General features: G+C 47.4%; 2 protein-coding genes across 13 annotated transcripts in view; both read right to left on the bottom strand.

Moving 5' to 3' along the window:
- Positions 1–767: 767 nt before the first annotated feature.
- Positions 768–9,140, bottom strand: MTMR11 (myotubularin related protein 11). Of its 8 annotated transcripts, none has more exons than XM_073888428.1 (17): positions 8,844–9,140; positions 8,393–8,483; positions 7,612–7,733; positions 7,354–7,414; positions 7,027–7,169; positions 6,464–6,542; positions 6,196–6,331; positions 5,856–5,943; positions 5,614–5,702; positions 5,404–5,528; positions 4,871–4,937; positions 4,553–4,623; positions 3,827–3,993; positions 3,351–3,524; positions 2,914–3,096; positions 1,974–2,267; positions 768–1,021 (listed from the first exon to the last, which is right to left on the bottom strand). In XM_073888428.1, the coding sequence occupies exons 1-17, from the start codon at positions 8,907–8,909 to the stop codon at positions 980–982; spliced, it is 1,998 nt and encodes a 665-aa protein (XP_073744529.1). In that variant the 5' UTR covers positions 8,910–9,140; the 3' UTR covers positions 768–979. The 8 variants fall into 8 exon arrangements, with proteins under 8 accessions (XP_073744529.1, XP_025714110.1, XP_073744530.1 ...); XM_025858325.2 differs by having other exon boundaries at positions 768–1,443; positions 8,844–9,139; XM_073888429.1 differs by lacking the exon at positions 7,612–7,733 and having other exon boundaries at positions 768–1,443; positions 8,844–9,139.
- An 878-nt stretch (positions 9,141–10,018) lies between these two features.
- Positions 10,019–24,953, bottom strand: part of OTUD7B (OTU deubiquitinase 7B) — a 57,424-nt gene continuing 42,489 nt past the window's right edge. For all 5 annotated transcript variants that reach the window (XM_025858322.2, XM_073888477.1, XM_073888479.1 and 2 more), the window contains exons 7-12: positions 22,538–22,650; positions 20,275–20,402; positions 19,711–19,860; positions 18,966–19,080; positions 17,731–17,815; positions 10,019–16,352 (exon numbers count right to left, since the gene is read on the bottom strand). In XM_025858322.2, coding sequence (XP_025714107.1) covers positions 15,144–16,352; positions 17,731–17,815; positions 18,966–19,080; positions 19,711–19,860; positions 20,275–20,402; positions 22,538–22,650 — 1,800 coding nt within the window. In that variant the 3' untranslated portion in view covers positions 10,019–15,143. The remainder of the gene's footprint in view (positions 16,353–17,730; positions 17,816–18,965; positions 19,081–19,710; positions 19,861–20,274; positions 20,403–22,537; positions 22,651–24,953) is intronic.

The raw sequence follows: 24,953 nt of genomic DNA, 5'->3' as shown, positions 1-24,953 counted from the left end.
AGCCGGAAGTGGCCGCGGCCATCTTAGAAACTGTGGAGAAGACGCGACTCGTGGAACCTGTTTTTCCGGCGCTTGGTCCTGTGCGGAGTTGCCGTTGCGAGGGGTCAAAACGAGGAAGGCGGAATGGAAATTCCCAGACCTTCTTAAGGCAGTGCTAGGCGTTAAAGGATCGCAGTGCTCTCAAAAATGTAAATTCGGAGGCCAAAAGAACAAAACTTGACTTTTTAAAAAATATTTTGTTGGCAAACGATCCTTCTTTTGTTCCCCGAATAAGGTGTGCTGAGGAAGCCTACCCCCCACATCCTAAGGATTCGGCTGTCTTAGGTCACGGAGGGAGCCGTCCACCCTGGCCCGCGCCTTTGGGCAGCGGCGGCTTCGGCCCCACCCTGGGCTTGAGGCGTTTCGTTTTTCCTCAGGGGAGAGGTTTGCGGAACGTCTGAGCTGGGGTGACGTTCGAGCTCACCTAGTCCTATTGCATGGGGGGGTGATGGAAACCTGCGGCCCAGACATGAAGTGTGACCAAAGCTGAGGGGTGGTTGACATTGGAGTCCAGGGGCCTCAGTTTCAACCGCCAGAACACCCCGGGCCCAGCGACAATGTCTTGGTATGTTCTTCGCCCCGTCTTCTCTAAAAAGTTGCAGTTGGACTTCGTCTGACCTATCCCCATATTTCCTTTACAATAAAATGGGTCCCATCCTCTTCCGGTTCATATCCATCAATTTCTTACCTAGGATTTTTTATTCAGACACAAGAGGTAATGCCAGCACCGTGTATAAATACTGTTTTTAATGAACTCCTTAAATAGAAATGTTACTACAAAATATACAATTGGCAGAGACAGGGTGCCTCCCATACCCACTGCATACCCATAGAAAACTAAAGGGAAGAAACAGAAATTGGAATTACAGAAGCAGCAAGAGGAGGTGAGAATGAGTTCTGTAGGCCATCTTGTTAGAACTGATGAACAGCATCTCTCATCTCACAATTTTAACAGCTGGATATCCAAAGGGATAGAATTGCCCTGAAAAAAAACAAAGGTAATCGTATTCTGGATTGCTTTTGTTTCTTAATTCCTGAAATCCTAAGAAACCTATCTGGAAGAACGAAACAGGACAGGGCAACTCTTGTTGGGAGGTTAGCGCCACCCATCTGCAACGGAAAGCCAGGTCAGTGAGCTTGTTGAGGGCTGGAGTGTCAAAAGCTGAGACAGCAAGAACAGATAAGAAAAATTGGAAGATTAAAAAGAACCCTCCCTCACCCCAGATCACCCTCTGCCGTGCCCATAAAAAAGCGATTTCAACGGGATTGGGAGACAATGGTATTTGGATCTCTTTTCTCGGAATGATCCTCAGGAGATATTCTTGGTGTCCATTTCCTTAAAAGCTCCTGAAGATGGGATAGCTCATCCTGGAGGCCAGAGATTGTGGGAGCTGAGAGGCCTTTCTGGGGAGGGGGTGAAGAAAGGCAGAGAGGAATATTATTACAGCTCTAGCTCCCTGTTTCTGAGATCTGTCCGTTACTCCTGGTATCTTTTTAAATTATTATTACTATTATAATTGACATGCAATATCCTGTTTCGGGTGCACATCCTAGTGCTTTTTTATACTTCTATAAAATTTTATAAAATTATACTTTTATACAATTTTATACAAAAAAGGTGATCTTTGTATACCTTACAAAGTGATCCCCATGGTAAGTCTAGTTCCCATCACCTCTGGCATCTTTAATTCTCTTTTCCCCTCCAACTATGCCCTAGGTTCTACTTGATAAGAACCACAAGCAGTCTTTCCCATACATACACACTCCCAAGCCTATCCACTCTGATACCAACAGGAATGGTACTTCACTCCTCAATCCCCCCAGACCCTTGCTTTTCCAGCTCCTAAAAACATCTGGTTTCTCCCAGAACATTTGGCTTAGCAGTCAAGCCCCTTCTCCCACTCCCAATCCCTAGCCCTGTCTTCCCTCCTTACCTGGACCTCAGGCCTTCCCCTCAGGTAGCAGCGTCTCCACAGCCTGATCTGGGGTCCCAGATACCCAGGCAGCAGCAACCCTGGGGGTAAAGGGCAAGCTCCCCAGTGTGAGGGGAGTCCCCACTCCTGATCAGCCAGGCTTTCAGAGGAGATAGCAGGTCGAGGGAGCCAACGAGAAGAGACTGCCAGCAGGGAGGGACTGTCCCGCCAAGGACAGAGCTGATTCAGGGGGGTCAGAGCCCCTCTGGAGAAGAGCCACACAGAACTGGGGGGTCCAGAAACCATGAAGTTTGGCTAAAGGGAAAAGAGAAATCAACTGGCAACCTAGAAACCAGATGACCCCACTTACACCAAACTGGGTCAGGAAGCCATGTCTACCTGCCATCTACTCACACTGTATTAGTGATCAAACTACAGGACTCCCCCTGAGAACTCTTTCTGTACTCCTCATTAGGCTTCAAACTAGGCCTCAGGTCTGATTAAAGTCAATTTTAGGGAAACTTATAAAATGTGTGTAAGAAAGGGGTTGCCTAGGTGGCTCAGTCAGTTAAGCATCCAACTCTTGATTTCAGCTCAGGTCATGATCTCAGGGTTATGAGATCCAGACCGACAACGGGCTCTGCGCTCGCTCAATGGGGGTCAGCTTGAGATTCTCTATGCCCCCCCCCAAACTGACATTCACATGCTCTCTTTCTCTAAAATAAGTAATAAATCTTAAAAAAAAATGTAAGAGATAGAAAAACTAATAAAGATGAGGACAATCCTCTGTGCTATTCTAGGATTTCTGCCTTCCTGGGGACAGTCAGAGACTCTAAGTGACAGCTACAGAAGTGTGGGGCAGCTTTCCCTGGGGAACTCAAGACACCGTGTCTTTCTACTTCTCCCTATCTAGTAGAATGAGCCTGTGAGAAAGTCAGAGGAACTTAGGAAGACACCTCACCTGCTGTCTAGGGAGCCAGGAATCTGGGCAGTGTTCCGGGTCATAGCCAGGGTTATGGAATTGTAGTATCTGTTCACTGCTGTAGCGTAAATCCCAGTCCCAGACAGACAGTTGTGGGTTAACAGAGTTCCCAGCAGGGAGTTGGGAGTACCCTGCAGTATAGATTTGTGTATAGGAGTTGAACTGGACAGAGGAAACAAGAAAAAGGGTGGTTAAACAAACAAAAAAGTTTTTTGTTTCCCAAGTCTGGAGAGAAACTGTGAAAGGCTCACCTCTTCCTCCCGGAATCAGATGTAGGGTGAAAGTCCAGTCATGAGAATGAGCACCAACCTCCCCCTTTCCCACCCACAGACCTCACTTTCCATAAATCAACACTAAACTTCAGAGGGTATTTCTCAAGGAGAAGAAAAGGCAGCTCAAAAACGGAAGTCACTGACCTGTCCACTCTGCTTTCCACGCTCCCAGGGAGTATCTCTCAAGAATGTGAGAGTGTCAGGAACCCTGGCACTGTCATGAAGAGCAAGAAGGAAAAACTCTGAGAATTCAAACTCAGCTGGAAACTGCTGGAGGAGCTGCCAGACACAATCAAGGAAGAGGAGAAACACTGGAGCCTGAGGAGAGGGAAAGTGAGAGGTTAGAAGGGATTGTAGGCACCTAAAGGGGGAGGATGACAAAATGATGGGGGACAAGGGACACAGCCAACAGGGCCACTAAAGTCAGGGAATGGAAATCTGGATTGAGGGCAGTAGGGGGTTGTGGTGCCTCATTCACCTAGGTCTCCCTTCAAACCTAACCTAATTTCAGGATCCTTCTAACCCAGTTTTACTTCCAGTGGATTATACTATATAGTTTTCTCATCCCCTTACATCCTTAGTAATAATCTCCCCCCAATACCCTCCCAAAATGACCTTACCTCTTCACTGGCTCCAGTTACCCCAAGTCGGGTCAGGAAGGGATGTCCGGCTGCCACCCACTCTCGCTGCACTAGTGATTGGAAGCCAAGCAGTGTTCGGGCTTCAGGGGCTGAAAGCAGCTGGACGAGTGAAGAGAGGAGGCCATTGAAATCACGATCACCGCGCTCTGGGTGACAAAGAGGGAGAAGGGACAAAGAAGGAGGGGCCAAGAAACTAGGGCAGAAGAAAATGGGAAAAGGAAACGTAGCAAGAAGAAGAGAGGGACACAGAGGAGGAAAGTTTTGGTTAGGTAGGATTGAGAGAGGGCAAATAGAAGTGAAAAGAAAATAAAGACCTTGAATGATTCAGTTCACAGACTCCACCTGGATAGTAATACCCAGCTTCACGTGTAGGAGGCAAAATCATAAATCTCAACCCAGCTTCCACACTGTCCTTCCCACTCCAACCCAGTCACCATCTATTGATGGAAGGATGGGAACAGAAGGTGAAGAACCCTGCTGTTAGGGACCACAAGCTGTAGTAACACTACAGCTAGTAGTAGTACTACTACTACTGGGAGGCAGGGGTGGCACTGAAGGATGAGTGGGGCCCATGGGTAGTTCCTAGTTACAGGAGAGGAGGATCCCAGTACTAGACGGGGGCAAGGAAGACTTCGAGATCTTCCTCCCAGTTGGGTGGGTAAAGAAAAAAGGAAGGAATGGAGTAGGTTAACCCAAGAACCTCACCTTGGAGTACTACAGAGCGAACCCTGGATGTCACTAAGACTGAGATGTCACTGGCCTTTCGAAGACAAGACCTGAGGGGGCAGATGAGGAAGAGGAGAGAAGAATGATAAGCCTGGAAGAAGGGAGTAATGGGTCATGGAATGGAAAAGAGGCAGACTCCAAAGTTCTGCCCATTCTCCTTCTAAGGAGCAGCAAATAAGAGTCTTCTTGGGAAACCAAAGAGAAGAGTTAATGGAAGGCTATTTAGGAATTCAAGTTAACAGAAGGTTGGGGAGGGTTGAATTTTATATAACTCATAGCTAGAAAATGAGGGAGTACCTGACATAATCCAACCATCGTGTTCCTTCCAGGGCTGAGAGCCATTTCTCCTCGGCCGCAGATGAATCTGAGAGAGAGTAGAGCGGTCAGAAGGACAAAGAGATGAGGAGAACTCAGGATTCACGATTCGGGGTTTGCAGCCTGAGGGTTAAGAATAAGTTGGGTAGTGGTTACCCACGCCTGGGGATAGAAATGAACAGTAACCATAAATGGCCATGAGGTTACTACAATTATAATTGCAGTGACAGTTGTCAACCTTGTAAATGTAATAAAATTCACTGAACACTTAAGATGGGTGAAGGGTGGATTTTATGGTATGTAAATTGTATCTCAATAAAGCTGTTTGGGAAAAAAAAAAGAATACACTGGGGACAGGAAGACAGGAAATCAGTGAGTCTGTGGGAGATGGGAGTTGAACAGAAAACTGTGGATCTTTGGCCTGAAGGGTTACTCATACTGTAACAGGCAAAAGGGTAAACCAGGTTAGGGTCGGCAGACCTAGGCGTGGGGGTAGGGGTCAGAGGTTATCTCACCAGGCAGGCAGAGGGCCCTCAGCTTCAAGTGGGCAAGTTGGACATCTGTAAGACTAGGCAGCTCATCCACAGTGTCCACCAGGACAACATCTGAATGCCCAGCCTGGAGCATTGACTCCACTGCTCTGGAGGGGAAGAAGCCACAAGGTAAGGGAACAAGTCTGTCCTGAACCTCCAACCCTTGATTCTACTCATCAAACCTCCCCTCACCTGATATCCTCCTTGTTAGGGTCGCTGGCTGTATAGAAGCCACCACAGCGGAGAAGATCACTGCCCCCAGGGTGATGCCAGGACAGGCGCTTCAGATGGTGGGAGGTTAGGATCACCGTGGGAGAACCTGCTAGCCCCACCCTATCCTGCCCCCACCCTGATCTCCCTCCGCAATGACCACACCCCCCGACCTCCCATAACCATCTAATCCCCAACCATCACCCTGGCCCCCCCACACTGACCGGTCCACGGCCCTGATGGAAGTGGCCAAATGCTCTCCTGACCTCACTGTCCAAAGTTCGCTTAGGGACCCAGAAGTAACGGGGGAGGCTGTGAAATTGAGAGTTACAGTCACAGCTTGGCTCAGTGAACTCATTATAATGCAGACCTGTCATTACAAGGAAGTCACTTGGGAGGGGATTATTTCAAGGGACCTCAGGTTTAGAGATCTAGGCAGTAAGGGGGATAGCTTTGTGGATACCGTAAGAGGCTAGAGTTTGTGGGCAGTCCTCGCTTTAGAGGATCTGAGAACTGTGGGAAGATTGGGAGGGCAGCGGGGGTTGGGGTGGCCTGAGGGATCACCTGGTGGCTACGTCGAACCTCTCATTGACAGGACTGACCCTCCAGCTCCCGGCCCCCTGCTTTTTCCGCTCAGTCTCCCAGTCTTCTGATGTCTCCAAGAGGGGAATAGGTGGTTTTCTGGGCCCTGAACTCTGGCCTAGGGCAGGAATGAAGCACAGAAAAAAAAGGAAGAGGAACCAGAGAGAGCGTCTCAGCTCTACTGTCTTCAGCCAGCCTCTGCTCTTTCAGATTCTTTACCCTTTCCCTACCCTAAAGCACCCTCACTCACCAGCCTTGCTCAGGGATATCCCTGCATACTGTTGGGCTTGACTGCTCTGAGCTCTGGCTCGGACAATGGCCATGGTCACCTGTGGAGGAGAGGGCATCCCAGCCTTTTGGCTCAGACTGAAGAAGTGAAGAGGAGGACATGGGACCCATGTGTTGTTCAACTGTCTTTGCCACCAACAGAGAAGAGAGAAGACAGTCCCTAAGGAAGGGAGCTTCCACAGGTGGTGGGGACTGGGGTCAGGAGAACATATCCAGAACCACAGAATCACAGAATGTCAATTCTGCGAGGAATCTCTGGAACAATCTCATCCAGCCCTCCCTGCTTCTCAAAGGAAGAAACTTGCCTGCTGTCACACTCCTGGTAATCGGCAGTGCCAGGCTAGAATTCAGGCCCCTTACTCTCATTATACTGTCCTTTATCCCAGCCTTTTAGCCTCTCCTTGAGGAGAGAAGCAGACAGAAGGACGAGAGGGGTCCTAGGAGATCGGGGAGTAGTAGGAATGCCAAGGAAAGGATCCTAAGGCTCTAAGGGGAGAAGTCATCTTTGGGTTGAAGGCCTCTTACCTGAAAGGCCTGAGGCTCTAGTCCTCCAGCCTCAAAAGCAACTCTGAGCAGCCGGAAGTCTCGGCCATGAATGAGGATCTCCTCAGGGGTAAATTTAAGTGGGGACCCTGGACGGAGGAGCTGGACTCTGGACAGGCCACTCACTGAAGTCAAGAGTTAGAAAGCAGTGCAGCCATGGATCAGGGTCCCTCTACAAGGAAGTCTTCCAGCCCACCCCCCTCCATCCCTGCTGCCCTCTGAGAATAGAGGAAGGATGAGGAAGGGTGAGCCCCCCGGTAAGCCCCTTCACCAACACCTCACCCCCCACCACACCCCCCGCCCACTCACCAGCCTCTAATCGCCCAATGTTGACCAAGACAAAATCATATTCACTGCTCAGGGGAGTCTCCTAGAGGAAGCACATGACTGATGCTAAAGACATCTGAAATCTTGCTCATTGCCCTACCTTGGCAATCCCTAACCTCCCTGGAGATAATCCCGACAACCCCTTAAGCATAACTCTCCCTGTCTCACTTGTCTAAATCCTTCTACTCTCCCCAATCCATTTCTCACTAACTGTCCTCTCCATTGCCCTCACCATCTCACCTGACTCCGTTGCCATCCACAGGGCTGGAAGGTGACCCTCAAGTTGGTGCAGATCAGGGTTCCAGGCAATTCAGGTTCCAGCCCCTTCCTCACCCCTGGGGCCCATGCTAGGATCTGCTCCCCTACAGGGGAAGGGGGAAAGCCAGGTTATGACTATTCCCAGTGTCACCCACACTGGTATACACCTACTCCTCTGAGACAGGAGGATGTAAAGAGGGAAGATTAAAATCCTCTCCTAGGGCGCCTGGGTGGCTCAGTTGGTTAAGCGACTGCCTTCGGCTCAGGTCATGATCCTGGAGTCCCGGGATCGAGTCCCACATCGGGCTCCCTGCTCGGCGGGGAGTCTGCTTCTCCCTCTGACCCTCTTCCCTCTCGTGCTTTCTATCTCTCATTCTCTCTCTCTCTCTGAAATAAATAAATAAAATTAAAAAAGAAATAAAGAAAATCCTCCCCTAACTCCACTAGAACAAAAGCTTAGGAGGAGATCATTTGTATTCTTTTACTCTAGAGCTTGGAACAGTGCCTGGCACAGAGTAGGCACTCAAATACCTCTTGAATAAGTAAATGAGAAAAGGGAGTAAGAGAGTCAGGAAAAGAGGGACCATCAAGGTCCCGGCTCCTAGCCAGCTCTGACAGAGAAGAGAGCAAGCCTCAGACAGAAGCACTTTAAGCAAGCAGAGGAATACAGAGGTATCTTTGGTGAGGTTTGAAGCAAAGTTTGAGCAGGATGAAATTTGGAAGAGTCTTTGGAGATTGGAAGTATTGGAAGGGAAGTTATTACCTGGGAGGCATCCCGAGGCCAGGTGACTGCCAAGCTGACAACTCCTGGACTCCAGCATCCCAGTCCTCTGGACAGACTTTGGTCCAGAGAGCTGTGAAGGGTGTAAAGTTAATCCCCAGGCCTCTCCAACCCCCGATCTGGGATTACCTCAGCAGCCACCATTGGAGGCCTACACTCAGACTCTCAGGGGAAACTGAGATCAGCGGCTGTGGGGAGCTTAGGACCCAGTTGGCAGACAGTAAAAGGAGGGGCTGGTTAATGGATAATGAGACAATGAACTTGAGACTGTGAAAAAGACAGACCAAGCTCCATCAAGCGAAGTGGATATGGGACACACCCTCCTCCTCTTCGAGCTCCTTTCCTAGCCCCTCTTTTATCTCCATATCCTCCTCATTCACACCCTCCTGCCCACGGTGCCCTTCCCTCCCAAGCCCAAGTGTCCTCTCCTTACCCCCATGTCTGGCTCCGCCTTCTGGGGGGCGATGTTGAAACTCTGGCCCCGACCCCCCCACCACATTTCTCTGGCTCCATCCGGGGACGGAGCAGTGAAGGGTGGGAAACCTTGAGGATGCTCAAGCCCCTTAGGGAGAGGCTGAATCTTGTAGTTGAGAAGGAAGTCAGGGAGAGGGGCAGGGGACAGCACCAGGGAAAGGAGCGTTTGAGGTGCACGGAGCACGATTAGGGGTCTTTGAAAGGTGTGTCCAACCCAGCTAGAGGAGGCTCCTCGGAAACTTCAGTCGACTCTGGAGAGGGCGGGAGAGATGCCCAGCCCCTTAAAGGGGAATACACACAGTTTCGAAAAAGTGGAGGAGCCTGGAAAAGGTGAGGAAAAAATGGGTAACGGGAAAAAAATATATCCAGATTCTTTCCCCAATCCCAGATCCTATGCTCTTTCTGTTCACAAGCACTGGAAATTATTTGAGGGAACAGTAATACCGAGTATTAACCCAGAATAATTTGGGCTCCGGTTTTTTTTTGTCTTCTTAAAGAGGGTGGTGCGGTGGGAGGAATGCAAAAGCAGTTTAGACTTCCTTGTGGCCTCCCCTGACACACCTGACAAAAGTAGTAGGAAATGGGCCTCGGGGGATTTTTGCCTGGGGAGGCCCAAGAAATGAGGGAGGGGAGTTAAAGCATTTTGTACATCGTTCTTCAGAGAGCATGAAACATACCTCACGTGGAGGGTGCCCTGAGAACACTGGAGGGAGAAATTGAAATATATCCAGGATGCAGACAAGTCAGGTTTATGTGCAAGTTCTGGGGGTGGAGGGAGGCCCAAGGAAGAGATCTTACTACTTAATCCAACACACACACACACACACACACACACACACACACACACACAACCAGTGGGAAACCAGAGCCCATTCCAGGTACATGACCCCTCCCTCCAACCCAGACACCAGATCTCCAAATTAATGATTCATGTTCAGGACCTTCAAAGCTGAGGGCTGGAAACCTCTATCAGTTCAACAGCCCCATCCCCCACCATCCCCCCTGCAACCTGAGGAGCAGAGCAGAGGTGGGTGGGGAGGACCCTAGGAGGGAAATAAAGGAACTGCAGTTGATGGCGCCTGGATAGGAAGCAAAAGTCTGCATTTAGATGCGAGAAAGAAATGAAATACAAAATAAGGGTTAATGAGCTGCTGTTTTATTGATTTTGAGTCTGTACAGAGGCAGCAGACCTTAGGTGGGGGCCCCAGTTTTCCAAAGTGACACTCAACTCTCTCTTCCCTCAGCACAAACACCCTTCCGGCCTCGGCTGTAAAAGTTCCCTGTCTTGGCTGATATTGTGGAAATAATGAAGATATTGTGAGACAGGAAGTTAATTTGGAACAAAGAGGCATACACCTGCTAGGAAGGTGGCCCAGAAGCCTTATTCTAGAAGTCCTAAAAGCTCCCAAGCACCCCCAACCCCACCTACTTTCCATGGGCCTCAATCTCTTGGGGGAAGAAATATTTCCCAAGGTCTCTTGCAGTAGGAAGAGCTGTGTTCCACAATTTTAAAATCCCATTCTCCATTTTCCCTCTCCCCACTACCCTTCATTCAAGAGCCTCATTCTATTCTTAATATTTTGAGGTATAGCAGCAGCAGAGGCATCCAGAGGAAAAAAAACATCAGGGGAATGGGGGGAGGTGGAAGGCAGAAAAAAGTGGGTGACTTGGCTGAGCACGGGGAATGCAAAGGGGCAACAGCCAAGGGCTAATAGGACCACCTCTCAGTACCCCCCACACCAGTGGAGGTTTTAGTGGATGAAAGGAAGGATGCAGAAGCAAGGGGCTGTATCAGATTTTTCCATTTTCAGAATCCTGGTCTGGTTGCAGGTTTGTGCCAAGAGTGAAGGCTGCTGGGAGGGGCAGCTGGAGGAGGGGGGTGGAGCTGAGTGACTCACAAGATGAGTCACAGATCCAGTTATAAGCCGGGAAAGAGGCCAACGTCCTCCCCACCCCCCACCGCTCTCCGGTTACCTTCGGCCAGCTTCCGTTCCTCTTTCCTAACCCCCCAAACCCACGTGGCCAGTGAAGGGCGGTGGCATGGATAAAGTCTACATGAGGACGTCATAATAAATATTTTGTTAAGCTACTTAAGTACAGGGCAAAACACCCTGCTATCTGCAGGCTGGGTATCAACAAAGTGAAAGAGACAGGAGTGCCTGTCTGACTCACTGAATCTGCAGTTGAAGGTCCTGGAGGGAAAAAGAAATTAGAAAAATCTGAGATGCAGGTGATTCCAGGCCAGGAAGGGGCTTCCAAGTCTGTCTTCTCATCTGTGCCTGGGGCACTGACTGCTTGAAGAAGACGACTGGTGTCTGAGGGGACAGCCATCACTGAAGCGCCTTAATGGGAAAGACAAATGTGACTGGAACCTTGGATGTGTGCGGCTGTTCAGAAAGGAGACCATTCGGAACCAGTTCCATTTTTTTCTGCCTCTGTATCACTTCCCAAATACACGATTTGAAGTCATTGCTAACTTTTGTTTTATTGGTCTGTAAGCTTTAGTTGTGCTTGAGAAGAAACGAGCCAAGAGTGGGAGAGTACTTCCCTCCAGGCCCTGTCAGCACCAAGTTTCACACCATCCCCACTCCATAAAGAGACTGAATCTTTAAAAAAAAAAAAAAAGTTTTGATATAATCTTTTTATTTTGTTGATAGGATCCAGTATGAGGGAAAAACTTTTGATTAAATCTTGTAACTCCCAATAAAACAACACAGATTAAGGTAGGAATTTGGAGACCTATCCTATAGTATACTTGCTCCATCAAGGCTGGGGTGGAGAATGTAGGGTGGAGGGGTAGCACTGTCTTAACGGGGGAAAAATAAGAACCCCAAATATTTCCCCTCTCCAATAAAAACCTCAGTAGGTACCCCAATGCCCTGGATTAAAAGAACTAAGTGCACTTATTTAAGCCTGAGAGATCCCATCCCTCAGCCAGGCTGACAGGACCTGCCTCCCCCTTCAGCCACATACCCCTCCTTAACCAAGGAATTTTTGCTCATTTTGGGTGCACGTCACGTCTCCTTCTCCTCCCCTCTCCCAGCACAGTAACTGCATGGGCTTGCCTCTTCCACCCCCTCATCTTCCCAAAATACCACAAACCAACCAGAGTCTGTTTTCATTTCCCAGGCATTATTCCTTCACCCTCCATCCCACACAAACCCCTCAAAGAATAAAGCAAAACAGTCTTTACTCATCCCTACTGAAAAACATCCATTGACTCAGGGCCCGTCATCCTTAGAATGGAGAATTTTTTTTTAATGCCTCAATATATAGTTACCTTCCCAAATTAAACAAAAATAATTTATTTCTGAATAAAAAGCTAACAGGGCCTAAATAAAGTCCTATTTTATCATATTCACTCCTAAGCAACCCCCAGAATTTCTACCTTTTTTATTTGAAAAGAGGTCAAATAAATTGGGATTGGTTAGTTTATAAATCAAAACAAAAACAAACATGACACCAGGTTTCTGTTTTTGTTCATTTGTCCTCAGTTTTTAAAAACAAAAGTATTAGCTAGAATCTAATAACAAATCAAATCCAAACACAGCAGTCCAATGGAGAATTAAAACTTTCCTGGCTTTACTCTCTGGGAAAACCCCTGGTCTGTTTCCATTCCTATCGGTCCAGGCCAGAATCCTATGCTGGAGATGGGCGCCTCCGGGAAAGCTAGGTGAGCTGTGCCGGGTGTGAGCTGGAGCCACCTGTTGCTTGGGCGCACTTAGGGGATGGAGGTTCACAAGGTGATGGTCTCACTAGTGCTGTTCTAGCCCCAGAGACAGGGTGAGGTGAGCAAGGCTCTCACCTCGGGCACAAAATTTAAGGGGTGCCCCAAAACTCAGTAACCAACATACTATCTTAATGCAGTATTTTTTGAACATCAAAACCAATGTAAAATATCCACAATGAACTAAGTATCAAAATTTTAAGGACAGGATTCAACCCCATACTTGCTCAATTCAGCTTATTTCCCTCACCTTAATCTCAATCCTATTGGATCCTTCTTTAAGATTTTGATATTTTATTCATCATGGAGTTTTCTTGTATTGTATTTTAAATACTGCATTAACATGGTATTTATCTTAATCACTGAGTTTTTCAGTACCCCTTAAAGTTCTATACCAAGGGGAGTACTCATCTTGTAGTAGTCCCAGCCCTGGCCAAAAATATGTACATCCCCTCCTTTGGAATCTATCTCCTTTGACCCCAGTGCTTCCTGAAAACCATTCTATTTTCAAATAAAAGCCTAAGAATTAATAGCCATATGAAATGATTAAATCAACAGACTATCAGACTTGAAAAATGAGTGACTTTCAAGTCTGCTGAAGAAAGAGGAATCTTTCTAAACTCTGAGCAGTTCCAATGAAGAGGACAGTCTTGGGGGACATGGGATGACAACTTTCCTGATTGGGCAGAAGCAATATATGGCAATTACAGGTCCCCAAAACACATACACACACACCCAGCCCACATCCGGTTTAGAGCAAATGTGGGGATGCCATTCCATGAGATGGGTTAGGAGTACATACCTCAAAAGAGAAATCCACATACAGAAAAACAGCCCCAATAAACACTCCGGACACTTAAGTACACTTATTCCCCTTCTTCATATGCACCCAGGAGTGTATACAATTGCATAGTTTTTTTTTCCCCAGAAAAAAAAAAAGAAAGAAAAAGGAAAATCGGCCCAGGATAGGTCCTCCAGTTTAAAGCTCTTAGAAATGGTGCTGGCCAGAGTAAAGGCTGTCCAGACTTGTGCTTTGTGCAAAATGCAAAGGAGCTCCCCCTTCTGTGTCCATAGGCCCATTCCCACCCTCTGGGGAAAAGGGCTGAGTCAGGGAAAGGGTGAAACCCAAAGACAGATCAGCTCATTGGGAGTAATCTGTGATCTGTGGTTACAGTTCACTAAAATAGTATTTCTCTAACTACCTTTTTATAAATTGCCCCTAACCCCTACCCCCGTGTTTCAACATCAATCCTATTATCAAAAATATGTCTTCTTACAAAGTATTTTTTTTCTTATTTTAATAAACTAACCACAGATTAAGGTCAGCTATGGCTTAACAAAAGAAGCCGGGATGTTAAGTTCATTCTCCAAAAGTAGAGAGGAAGGAGAAAGAATCATAGGAAGAAAAAAAAAATCATTTTTTAAAATGTTTTTGCTCAATGGGGTCGTTTTGTTTGTTTCTTCTCCTTAAAAAAAAAAGTCAAAAGAAGTTGCTTTCTACAGAAACACAGCAGCAGAGGATGGTTTTTGGTTTTGTTTGAAACAGTCTGGCCAAAGGTCTGTCCGGCTCCTGCCCTCCCCGGGTGCACTCACACCCCACTGTGTGGTTATTGCTAAGTAGTTACAAAAGATCACCTGGAGAAGATTCAGCCCACACAGCTGCTCTTCTCCTTACGTTTCCCTTCCCCTGAGGGAACTTTTTCCTTTTTTTTTTTTTTAAATAAAATTAAAGTCGTTAAAAAAAAAAAATCACAATCTTAACTTAGCTGAGCTCAGCCCTCAAAAAGGATGAGGAAAAGATCCGGGGCAATCAGCAATCTCCTCTCGAACCAGAATGGATGACAGATGGCTGTTTAGAAGAAATAAAACTTGAGAGGAAAAGGATTCCCCTTGTAAGTTCTTCCCTTTCCCATCTCAGTAAGCGGATTTAAACCAACCCCCTCCTAATAAGCACCTGTGAGGACACATTACTGCCTTGTCTTTCCAGATCCTTCAGGAGAAAGAATTTGGCCAACCCTAATTTCTACCTTAATTCAAATCAACAGCAAATCTAATTCCCCAGTTTCCCTCCACACTCCCAACTCCACCGTCATGTGCTTTTTTCCAACCTACAAGAACTTTGGTCTGGTTTTTCTTTTATTGACTGAGAACCTCCTTTGCCTGCTCCTGCCCCGGACTTCTGCCCACCTCCCCACCCCCACACACTAAACCTTCCCCTCATTTCCCCTGGATCCTGGGGTGTACCCAAGTACTTATGAGACAAAATCACCATCTTTCCCCCTTGTACCTCCTCAGTCCCAGCAAGATTGACGAAGGGCTTGCGCGGCCCTCCAGGCACCGCCCAGCCCCGACCTGCTCTTGCCAGCCTGGCAGCTCTCTAGCGCGCACATACACTTCAGAAGTTCCTGGCTAGGCTCCCACTGACATTACTGCATTTGCCCCATCCACATGGGGGCTGGGTCTTGATGAGCCAATGAGCTGAGCTTAACTCTCTTTGTTTAGCCCCCCTTGCCCTCCAAGGCTTCCCCCTCCTCAGAACCTGTGCACCAGCAGCTCCCCACCCGGTTCGCGCTCCCTCCTCCTCAGTTCTTCCCTGTAACAGCAGGAGCAGAAGTTGTTTGTCTCAGGGTGTCCATAGAAGCTGCAGTTCGGCTGTTTGCATTTGGTCTGGGTTGGAGGAAGCCCCCGGGGCCCTCCAGCCCATCCATCTGGCTCAGGGGGCTCTCTGAAGCCGTTGCTGTAGGAGTCAGCCACACGGAACGGGGGTGCTAACAACGCACCCCTGTGAAGGCCATCCTTGGGGTGACTGCCTGGCTCCAGAGACGGGATGCAGTCCCGATGGGGGTAGGGCCGCCCTGGAGGACACTGTCTGGGGAAGGTGGCATAGGGTGGTAGGCCCCCCCCCCAAGGCCCCCCGGCCAGCTGCCTCCGGGGTTCCTGGCAGTGGGCTCCAGCCCCAGCAGGCCTCGGGACAGTAAAGCCCCCAGGGTAGCCAGCAGGGAATGCCACTGCCTTGGACTCTGCTGCGGGGGCAGTCAGCAACTCCTCCCCGCCATCTGGCTCTGGCTTTTTGGCTGGAGGAGGCCCACTCCCCACCCCTCCATTCAGGATCTTCCTCTCTGCCTCCTTCTGCTTCTGCTCGGCCAGGAATCTCTCCTCAGCATCAGAAAGGTAGCGCTGGATCATCTCCTCCTGATACTGATGACGGTGACCCATCTTCAGGGTTCCAACAAAAATAAACTTCCCCTCCCCTTGCATTGCAATCCTCATAATGCTCAAGCTCTGCATCACTTCCTGGCTATACTTGCTCCCTCCATTACCAACAGACTCAGACGTGGGCTTCTCAGACACGGGCCCATCCCCCGCTGCCTCCTCCTTGCCACCCTTCCAGCTCTTCAGTGAGTTCTTCTTCTTCTTCTCCAGGGTCTCGGTGCCGCTGCTTACCCCCGACCCCGTTCCCACCCCTCCGGGCTTCGGGCCCTTGCTGGGCATCAGGCCTCCCATGTTCTTCTTGAGCTTGCTGCCCAAAGTTTTGCCAAAGCTGCCCAGTTTGTTGGCCACAGAATCTGCTCTCTTCTTGTCTTTCTCCCGACCTCGCTTTGACTTCTCTTTCCGCTTGCTGCCCTCATTGCTTGTAGAACTGCTGCCAACCGACTCCTTGTCTGATTCCCCAGACTCAGGAGTGGACCGGGGCTCATCTCCAGCTGAGGCTGTGGGGGACTCAGGTTGTGCCAGGGGAGCCTGAAGGACATAAGAACAGGATTACTGGTTGTCCCACTGGGCTGAGGCGAGGGAAGTCCCCTCTAGCCCATCCATCTGGCTCACAGGGCTCGCTGCAGCATTGCTACAGGAATTAGCCCCGTGGAAAAGGGCTGATAACATCCCTGTGCACTCCATCCCTGGAGTGCCTGCCTAGTTCCAGCAAAGGGCCGTTGTCATGGTGGAGAAGGGTCACCCAGGAGGGCACTGTCCTTCCCCAGCTCCAGTCAGCTCTCCCATGGACCAGGGAAAGATGTATCTAAATATCTAACTTTTATCTCACCCCCTGCAATTTGACTCCCTTCTGTAATAAGGAGGTTCTTCTAGAGCAATGAGCAACCATACAATACATGGCGTCTGGGTAAGGAGGAAGAATATTCCATAGATACTAGAATACCCTTTATTATAAACTTCTCTCTCTCTTTTTTTAAGATTTTATTTATTTGACAGAGAGAGAGAGAGAGAGAGAGAGCACAAGCAAGGGGAGCGGCAGGCAGAGGGAGAGGGAGAAGCGGACTCCGCACTGAGCAGGGAGCCTGATGCGCTCGATCCCAGGATCATGACCTGAGCCGAAGGCAGACCATTAACCAACTGAGCCACCCAGGCGCCTCAATTACAAATTTCTCTATGCCTGGGATGCCTGGGTGGCTCAGATGGTTGGGTCCTGGAATCGAGCCCCATGTCAGGCTCCAAGCTCAAGTGGGAGTCTGCGTCTCCCTCTCCCTCTGCCTCTCCCCCTGCTTGTGCTCCCTCTGTCTCTCTCTCTCTCAAATGAATAACATCTTTAAAAAACAAACAAACAAATTTGTCTATGCCAGATTTTGCCCAAAATTAATCTCAAGGAAGTCTTAACTAACCACAACCAACTCTAACCATTCCGCATCCCCTCAACTTTTAGACATTCAGCACTAGAGTCTGTCAGTCTGCCCTTGTTCCTGTATTCCTGTTCTATGGAGAATGATGACATCCTCAGAACCTACTAGATCAGTCTCTTAAGGAGACTTAAGCGATTCTGTCTCCTCTGGTATCCTCCACAGAAGTCTATATATATAAGGCTTGGGACAAAGTAATGACGATCTCAAGTTCACCAAAAAGTCTAGAAAACTTTTCTTCGAAGAATGTGTTTTAGTAACACAAAGCAGAGCTGGAGAGGAGCTGTGGAAAATGGAGGGCACTAACAGGTAAGAAGGCAGGAAAAAGTGTCTTTTGGAACTCATCTGATATTTTCCAGTTATTCCTAACCTTGAATCGTCAGCTACCACTCAGAAGGGATTCATAAGGAAACCACTGCCAGGTCTCCTTGTTCCCCCCGTCACTGAAAACCAAGGATGTACAAGGGTGGGGTCGGAGAAGTCCTCACCTGTGCATCAGAGGACACTGGGATCCACTTCACATTCATGTAGCCATGCAGCAGATGCAATTTGACCTCTAGGGACAGGATTACACTGTGAAGAGGAGAAAGGAAGAATTAAAAACATCCTGTGACCTTTAAAAAGCAAAGTGTGTGATCCAGTTGGGAGGTAGGATGGGAGAGGGCTACAATGGCTTGGGACTCAGACAAGGTGGGGTCTGAATTATAGCTCCACCAATTAGTACTAAGCTTTATGACCTTGAGGCAAGTCACTTCACCCTCCCTGGAACTCAGCTGGGGTTGATAATGGGCATAGATAATATCTACCCTGTAAGGCTGTTGTGAAGATTAAAATAGTACTGGAAAGGACCCAGCATAATGTCTGGAAAACAGGAAATACTTACTGAACAGTAGCCATTATTGTTGCTGGTGTAAATATTATTAAGAGGGAGCTTTTGATATTTAGGTGAGAACTTATTTTAAAAGCCATAAATTCTGAGTTTTTAAATCAAACCCTCTCAATTGGATCCCAGTGTCAGGAGCCCAAAGAAGGAAACACTGGGTAAGAGGTAAGGAAGCTTTTATATCCATACCCTCTTCATAGGAAGCTGTGGAGGGCACAGGCCGAGGACTAAACCTGCTTTGGGAGGTGGCAGGGAGGGGGGCTGGCAGAAAGAACATTTTTCTTGCTATTTAAATTCAGAAAGGCAACAATCCAAAGCAAACTAACACTTCGGACTATTATTTAAAAACCCCTCTCATGGGTTGGCTTAGTTGGTAAAGCATGCAGCTCTTGATCTTGGGGTTGTGAGTTCGAGCCCCATGTTGTGTGCAGAGGTTACTTAAAAAATGAAATCCTAAAAAAATTTTTTACATAAATAAAATAAAACACCTCTCACTTGGACCGGGAGAAAAAGTGTCACTTGATTATCTTGATTTTCTGATCACTGTTTTGGAGATTCTGGGATGTATCCCAGGAGAACACTCCTCACATTATAAGGAAAGAACAAGTTGTAATCCCAGGATTTCCCTCTTTCGTGGGGAGAAAAAGCAGCTGCATGCTGTAAGAATCCTGGTGCCCAACATGTCCCCGCTCCCCCCTCCCCCCGCCGTCTCCAACTTCCCCAAAACACCAGAGCTAGGATGTGACTGTCTTGCCTCCGAGCTGAGGAAGAGTCCCCAGGGAAATGGATGCTGTATGTGGAAGAGACACTTAGCAGGTGGGAAGCCTATGCCTGCCTCACCTGGCCAATCGGACGTTGTCATTGTCATCTTTGCCCCACTCCCAGCCCTTTCCAGGGTCCACAGCAAAGTGCAAGGGCAGCAGCTTATGCTCTGAATCTGTAAGTGGGATCACAGCTGGGGAGGAAGAAACATGTCATCAAGGAGTCTCCTTAAGGAGAGAGAAAGGCAACTGAACGCAAACTGACTTCACTAAAGAGGAGGCTGGATCATATCACAGGTCTCGAACTGAGCTCACTCAGTTTTCACATGGGAATTACACTGGCATCAAAAACAGACAGACTGGTTTTCCCTTACTAGCCAACACACAATTTAGGCCACTAATCTCCATGACTCCCCCCTAGTCAGTCAACAAACACTCACGATGTTCTTGCCGGTTAATGTGGATTCAAAAAATTCAAAGTCATTATTAAGACAAATACAGCAGGGGCGCCTGGGTGGCTCAGTCGCAAAGCATCACTTGGAAGGTTCTATGACCTTAATACACACACTCTTCACTCCAGAACAGGGAGAAGCAAATACAGGCAGGCTACTGTGTTCTTCCCCAAAGCTCTTTGTCAAAACATATTTATTTTTAATTTAAACACCCTGGCGTATCTCTAGCTTAGTAAAACAGTATCAGTGTGCACTGTCTGGGCTTGCATGTCACTTAGTTCTTCCCTCCTACACTCTCTCCCATTTAAGTTTTTCCAAGTGAAAATAAAGCAGACCAGTTGACACCAAAGACACCAACATCGCATTCAGCACCTTGTTCCTTGGCATTCTCCTTCTGCTCCATGGACACAAGTGCAGAAAAGTGGGCTTGATCGTAGGCGAGCACCAGAGGGGAGCGGTGACACTGGCTGGCTGGGACCTCCAAGGGCAGATAGATTCCCCCAAAGGGAATAGGGGCGAACGCTGCAGCAAACCACAAAGTCTGTTATTCAGGATGTGTTCTTGCCTAGAGGGCAATCCCCACACCCCACTCTTCCAAGGGAGCTCCCCCCTTTTACTCACTCTAACCCCTAGTTAATCATTCTATCTATCTATTTATTTATTTTAAAGATTTTATTTATTTATTTGACAGAGAGAGACAGAGCAAGAGAGGGAACACAAGCAGGGGGAGCGGGAGAGGGAGAAGCAGGCTTTCTTAAGAAGCCTCATCAATTAACCCCAACTGCTTTGCTCTCGATCTCTTGAGAATTTTGCATTGTCCTAATGTATACCTTGTTTCTCCCCAAGGGTCCATATAGCCCCTTCCTTCCCTCCTCCCAGTGCTTAGCCCAAGGCTCTGCAAATAGAAGGTGCTCAGGGCACCGAGGACTGACTCACCTTCCCCACCAGAGTCCCTCAGCATGGTGTCGGCCACGACGACTATGGGCCTCCTAAGCACATGGGCAAGGACAAAGACGTGGAATTCTTCTAGGCTCTCATATACAGGCTCCTCTGAACTCTCCACCCTAGAGTTGCAGGAGGGGAGAGAGTGGAAGGGGCGCCGCGGAGGGGAGAGGGAAGAAAACCAAACAAGACACCCCTGAAGATCAGTTCCACAAAGAGGAAAAAGAGGAATGTCCTTTCCTGGTTTTCTTTCCTTTTCTTTTTTTTAAGATTTTGTTTATTTATTTGACAGAGAAAGACACAGTGAGAGAGGGAACACAAACAGGGGGAGGGGGAGAGGGAGAAGCAGGCTTCCTGCTGAGCAGGGAGCCTGACGCGGGGCTCGATCCCAGAACCCTGGGATCATGACCCAAGCCGAAGGCAGACGCACAATGACTGAGCCACCCAGGCACCCCCTTTTCCTGGTTTTTTAATCTTAAAGCTGCCATGGACATAGCTGATTATTTTATGCTATGGTGGTTGTTTCTATTCCCGTTTCAGAGATGGGGAAATCCAAGAAAAGAGATTTGAAGGCCCTAAGGCTAAAACAGTGTTAGGAATCTGGAGGTAATCCCTCTGTTAAAACCAATCTTGCTCAATAGCCTTCCCCTATTTGCTTTATCCTGTAGCTCAGGACACAACTGTGTAGCCTCACTTTACCTACAACCACCCACACATCACATGCATCATGTCCTACAAAAAAAAAAAAATTCCTCTTATGTTCCCTTACGTGAAGAAGAGCATCTCACCCTCACCATATCTACCTAGTAGCGTAATCAGAAATCTGTGAAATAGTTACTCTTCTTTATCTTTCATCTTAATTAATCACCTGGCTTGACTGATTCCATCTCTTACGTGTCTCTCTCCTATCTATCTCCTCCAGCCTGTCTGCAACCCACCCCTCTTGTTCACACCCATGGCCTCTCTCCCGGATTACTACAACTGCACCCAGTCTCAATGCCCTCCACTTCATCACCCGCTCTGCTAGCAGTGTGTTCAAATACACGAATTTGCTCCGGTCACCAGCATACACACAATTCAGTGGCTTCCTGACCCCAACAGCAATGTTATTCAATACTGGGTACTTGGTACAAATGCAGATTTCTAGGCCACAGCTCAGTCCAACTCAACTGAACTTCCTTAGGGTGGAGGTCCCCAAATCTGCACTTTAACAAGCCTCCCAGATTATTCTTATGCACAATAAAGTCTGGACAGGTTATAATTTTTAACGTTATGTTACAGAAAATTTCAAAATTTTAAACATTCAAAACTAGAAAGAATATTATACCTAAACTCTCACGTATCCATCACCCAGCCTCAACAATTATAAAACACATGGTCAATGTTGTTTCACCTAGACCTTGATCTAGTTCCCTATTAGGCCCCACCCCCACCCCACCAGATTATTTTGAATCAAATCCTAGATATCATTTCATCCATAAATTTTTCAGCTTCTATCTCTAAAAAAATAAAGGACTCCTGGGGCGCCTGGGTGGCTCAGTCCTTAAGCGTCTGCCTTTGGTTCAGGTCATGATCCCGGGGTCCTAGGATCAAGCCCCGCATTGTGTTCCCTGCTCCGCAGGAAGCCTGCTTCTCCCTCTCCCTCTCCCACTCCCCCTGCTTGTGTTCCCTCTCTCGCTGTGTCTCTCTCTGTCAAATAAATAAAATATTTTTTAAAAAAATAAATAAATAAAAAATAAAGGACTCCTTTTAAAAACAACCACACAACCATTAATATCACACTTTAAAAAAATTAACAATTAAACATGTAGACATTGTTCACGTTTCCCCAGCTGTCTCATAAATGTCCACACATTCCCACTGGTTGATTTGTGTAAGTGTCTTTAAACTTAGGTTCCCTCTCCCTTTTTATTTTCCTTGCAGTATATTTATTGAGAAAACTGAGTCATGTCCTACAATTTCTCAAAGTCTGGATAGGATACGATTTTAATTCCTCAGCATGGTACAACAGAAACCTCAGCATGGCACACAAAACTCTGGTTATCCAGCCTCATCTAGCACTCTATACCATGTACTCGGTATTCTGGCAATGCCCAACTACTTGTAGTTTCTAGAACGTACCGTGCTGTTACACCCTTCTGTACCCTTGCCACAGCCCCTCTCTTTCCTTCTAACATCCCCCTAGCAAGAAGTTCTTTGGACACTGAGGACTCAGTAAATATTACTTCCTACCCCCAACCACGTTAGCCATACTCACCCACCACAGTTGGCTCCATTGGAACCTAGATGCATGCGGGGTTCACTCGAGGCAAGCTTGATCAGCTCATTCCATTCCTTCTGCCATTCATCCTCTGTGTACACCAGGCCTGACTGCGTGAAAGACAGGCAGGGGAGATCAAGCAGTTAGAGGCTAGGTTCACGAGGCAGCAGCTATTCAACTCACTCACAGTGCCCCACTCCCTACTCTCTTAGCACTTGGCTTACAACGTGTACTACAAAGTCTTCTCCCTTTCCTAGTCAAGGTCCACAAAAGAATAGTCTATGCTCTCTCTTACACTTCTTTTTCTTCCATTCTTTTTCAGCCCACTTCAGTCCAGGCTACACCCCTTGCCCCACTTACACCACTTCACCTAACTGACTCTGGCAAAGGACAATGACCTTCTCTTTGGTTCTCGTCTTTCTTAGTCTTCAAGTAGCATTTCAACTCCTCATTAAACTTCCTTCTCCTTTCGCTTCTGCAACACTACTTTCTCCTATCTCTCTCAACTCTGTCTACCCTAGAAGTATTGGTGTTGTGTCAATAATATTAGCAGCCTTGGTTCCTTCTGGGTGATCTCTTCTACTGCCATAATCTCATCTACTGCCGTCTATATGCTCAGGATGCTAAAATCTCCCTCTCCATCCCAGACCTCCTCTTAATTTCTATATTCACATACAGCTGCCTACTGAAGTTTGCCACCTGCCCATGACTGCCTCAAACTCTATACAGTGAAAACCTGAACTCCTACCTCTTCCAAAACCCACTCTTCTTCCTATATTCCTGCCTTAGTGAATAGCACTGAATATCACCCAAACACCCAAGCTAGAAACGAGGGACTTACTGAAGATTCCTCTTTTACCCACCCCACACCTGGATTCCTTAGTCAACAATTATTAAGCATGAACTACTGTAATGGACCCTTAACTGGTTTTACTACTTCCAGTCAAGCATTCCTCTGATTCATTTTCTACAATGTTACCAGAAAGATTTTTCTAAAATTAAAATCTGATCTTTGCTTCCTACTACAAATTATCTTAAGAACCATCATGACCTGGGGCGCCTGGGTGGCTCAGTCAGTTAAGCGTCTGCCTTCAGCTCAGGTCATGATCTCAGGATCCTGGGATTGAGTCCTGCATTGGGCTCCCTGCTCAGGGAGTCTGCTTCTCCCTCTGCCCACCCTGCCCCCGCCCTGCTCATGCTGGCTCGCTCTCTCAAATAAATAAAATCTATTAAAAAAAAAAAAAGAACCATCATGACCTATCAGATATAGTTCAAAATCCTTAAGTGTAGCATACAAAGTCCACTTTCTGGCCCCTACCCACCTCTCTAACATGTCATTTAATTAGCTGTAGTTCCCTGAATGCACTGCGTTGCTTTGTACTTGAGCTTTTGTCTGGCTTGTTCCTTCCGCTTGGAGCAGCCCACTCCCTATCCACCTGGTGAATAATTTCTCAACTGTCAGGAGACGACTCAAGTATGTTTTTTATGAAGCCTTTCCTGAATCTTCCTGGTAGACCCACTCCTTCCTTTGTGCCCTCTCTCCTCAACTGCCGTACAGACTCTATCACAGTTGGTACAGTTATGTATTTACATGTCCATCTCCTCCTCCTACTCGTAAGGGCCAGGACCGTGTTTCAGGCAATATGCTATAGTGCCTATGATGTGATCAGTAATTAATAAATACATGCTGAGTGAAACTATAACTTTTATCAAGGGGATTGGAGAAGTGGACAAACAATTTAAAAATACCATTTGCTTTAGGAGGTATATGATACTTTGGCAGACAAGTCTATGTTGTTAATTGTATTTGGCTTAACATTAGTATTTAAATGAGCTTATACTGCTTAAACACACACTGACAGTAGAAAGAATCACACTGAAAATATGAGGGGCATGAGGAGCAAATTTAAGAACTAAAGAGCTGTTTTAGCACATTTTACTTTTTTTTTTAAGATTTTATTTATTTATTTGAGAGAGAGCGAGAGAGAGCATGAGCAGGGGGGAGGGGCAGAGGGAGGCAGATGCTTTACCCACTGAGCCACCCAGGTGCCCACATTTTACTTTAATAATAACAAAATGACAAAGTTATGTTCTCTTTGTAAAATGCTGTAACGAAGCTTCTCAATTAAAAATAAAAAGAACAATGCACAGGCAGTAACGTACTGACTGGGTGCTCTGGTCACTCTTGTCTTCCTCTCACCTATTTCAGTTTCCTGTTTTCATATATGCAGCCACTAGGTGGCGTACCCTGCCAGCCTGAAAATGTCCTTACTGGTTTGACTTTGTTGTTGTTTATTCATTTAAACAATCTCTACACCCAAGGTGGAGCTCAAATTCATGACCCCCAGGTCAAGAGCTGCATGCTCTACCTATTGAGCCAGCCAGGCGCCCCATCCTTATTGGGCTTGACCAC

Source organism: Callorhinus ursinus, unplaced genomic scaffold (genome assembly GCF_003265705.2).
Source record: "Callorhinus ursinus isolate GAN/ISIS: 27379988/994484 unplaced genomic scaffold, GSC_fseal_2.0 scaffold90, whole genome shotgun sequence".
Taxonomy (NCBI): Eukaryota; Metazoa; Chordata; class Mammalia; order Carnivora; family Otariidae; genus Callorhinus; species Callorhinus ursinus.
Note: the sequence above shows the minus strand (reverse complement) of the source record. Positions and strands in the feature narration are given on the sequence as shown.